General features: G+C 40.0%; 1 protein-coding gene across 1 annotated transcript; it reads left to right on the forward strand.

Annotated features, from left to right (window-relative positions):
- LOC134204366 (uncharacterized protein K02A2.6-like) lies at positions 1–1,670 on the forward strand. Its single transcript, XM_062679191.1, has 2 exons — positions 1–987; positions 1,075–1,670. The coding sequence occupies exons 1-2, from the start codon at positions 1–3 to the stop codon at positions 1,390–1,392; spliced, it is 1,305 nt and encodes a 434-aa protein (XP_062535175.1). The 3' UTR covers positions 1,393–1,670.
- Positions 1,671–1,932: the final 262 nt, after the last annotated feature.

Raw genomic sequence — 1,932 nt, forward strand, 5'->3', positions numbered from 1 at the left:
ATGATAGCCGAGGGTACTAAGGACGATGATTACCTGCAGAGCATTAAAGAGTTTATGCAAAATGGCTGGCCTGAAAGAGTGGACAAGCGATTCGCTGATGTTTTTGCAAATCAACATGATTTGGAGTTGTTAGACGATTGTGTGTTGTATTTTGATAGAGTGATAATCCCACAGAAGTACCAAAAACAAACATTGGATTTATTGCACAACAATCATTTAGGAGTAGTAAAAATGAAACAGTTAGCAAGACGCATGGTTTACTGGTTTGGCATCAATAGTGATATTGAAAAGTATGTCGCAGTTTGTGATGCTTGTAATAGCATGAATTTGGCGCATACACCAAAGGAGACGTCTAATTGGACACCCACTACTAGACCATTTAGTAGGATACATATTGATTTTTTCTTTTTCGAGCATCGCACGTTTCTGCTAATTGTCGATAGTTTCTCCAAATGGATCGAAGTTGAAAATATGAGACAAGGAACGGACTGCAACAAAGTATTAAAAAAATTGGTACAGTTTTTCGCACGATTCGGTCTGCCTGACGTTTTAGTTTCTGACAACGGTCCACCTTTCAACTCTTATAAGTTTGTTAATTTTCTAGAAAAACAAGGTATTAAGGTGATGAAAAGTCCCCCTTATAATCCGGCAAGTAACGGTCAGGCCGAGAGACTAGTAAGAACAGTGAAAGAGGTTTTAAAGAGATTCCTGTTGGAACCTGACACTAAAGATTTAGACTTGGACGACCAGATAAATCTTTTTCTATTTAACTATAGAAGTAATACTTTGACTAAAGACGGCCATTTCCCGTCAGAAAAGATTTTTTCTTATAAACCGAAGTCGATCCTTGACTTGCTGAATCCCAAACAAGAATATAAGCAGCATCTATCCATACCAAAGCCACATGAAGAGAGAGCAGAAAAGTCTGGCGGGATGTTCCCGATGAGCTCGATGGACATTTTCAGCAGTCTGATGGCTGGGGATGAGGTCTGGTACCAGAATAAGAACCCCCATAACCATGCGAGATGGGTTAAGGCAACCTTCATTAAAAGGTATTCTCCATCTATATTTCAGATACTTGTTGGAAGCGTGGAAGTCATGGCGCACCGTAACCAGATAAAAGTTGTTAAAGAAGCTCCGGTGTGGAGTTCCCCGAATGTCGTAGTCCAGCAAATGAATTCTCACGAGCATGACGGTCTTGTAACGCGGTGTGCTACGACTGATGACGGAGACGAAATGAATGGAGCAAGATCAGGAACGGTCACGGCTCCCAGGGGAGCTACAGGTAGAACAAAGAGAAGATGTAGTGAAATTGACTCGCCAGGAGAACTTCGGAGGTCGAAGCGAAAAAGAAAAGTGTACAAAGACGAAAAATTTTGTTATGACTTTTAAGTCGATTCTCAAGTTCTAATTTGTTAGTTTATGTTTTTGATACAAGTTGAATTCTATTTTAAATTTTGTTGACTATGGTCAAATCGATATATTTTTGATATTTTGAATTAAAAGGGGAAGAACTGTAATATACGTGGCGCACCCTGCGCATTCGAAATCAAGCGATCGTCTATCGCTGTCAATCATCGTGCGCAATCGTGCGATGTTCATCCAATGTACGCTTACCTGAAAATAGAAAATAAAATCAATGATCGGTTGGTTCTGAGACTTCGAACTGGAGAAACCCAAAACTAAAACTAAGCCTACATATTTGCTATCACGGTCTTATATACTTATATATATTAAAAAAGGGAGATATTAAACCAATGACGCCCATGCGTCTGTGGCATGGACGTCCTCACATCCCGAGCCAGCTCACCTCTTTTATGGCTCGTTTACATATACGCCAATTCTAGCGGACAATGCACTGTCCGACAATACTAGCGCGAAACTAGCATAATGTAAACAGGAATTGTCGTCTGCTAATAGTGTTTACATTAT

This window comes from Armigeres subalbatus, unplaced genomic scaffold (genome assembly GCF_024139115.2).
Source record: "Armigeres subalbatus isolate Guangzhou_Male unplaced genomic scaffold, GZ_Asu_2 Contig551, whole genome shotgun sequence".
NCBI lineage: Eukaryota > Metazoa > Arthropoda > Insecta > Diptera > Culicidae > Armigeres > Armigeres subalbatus.

Coding starts and splice junctions, on each gene's coding strand:
- LOC134204366 (XM_062679191.1), top strand. CDS start 1: ATGATAGCCGAGGGTACTAAGGACGATGATTACCTGCAGAGCATTAAA. Junction 988..1,074: donor GTCTGATGGCTGGGGATGAG/GTCTGGTACCAG, acceptor TCTATATTTCAG/ATACTTGTTGGAAGCGTGGA.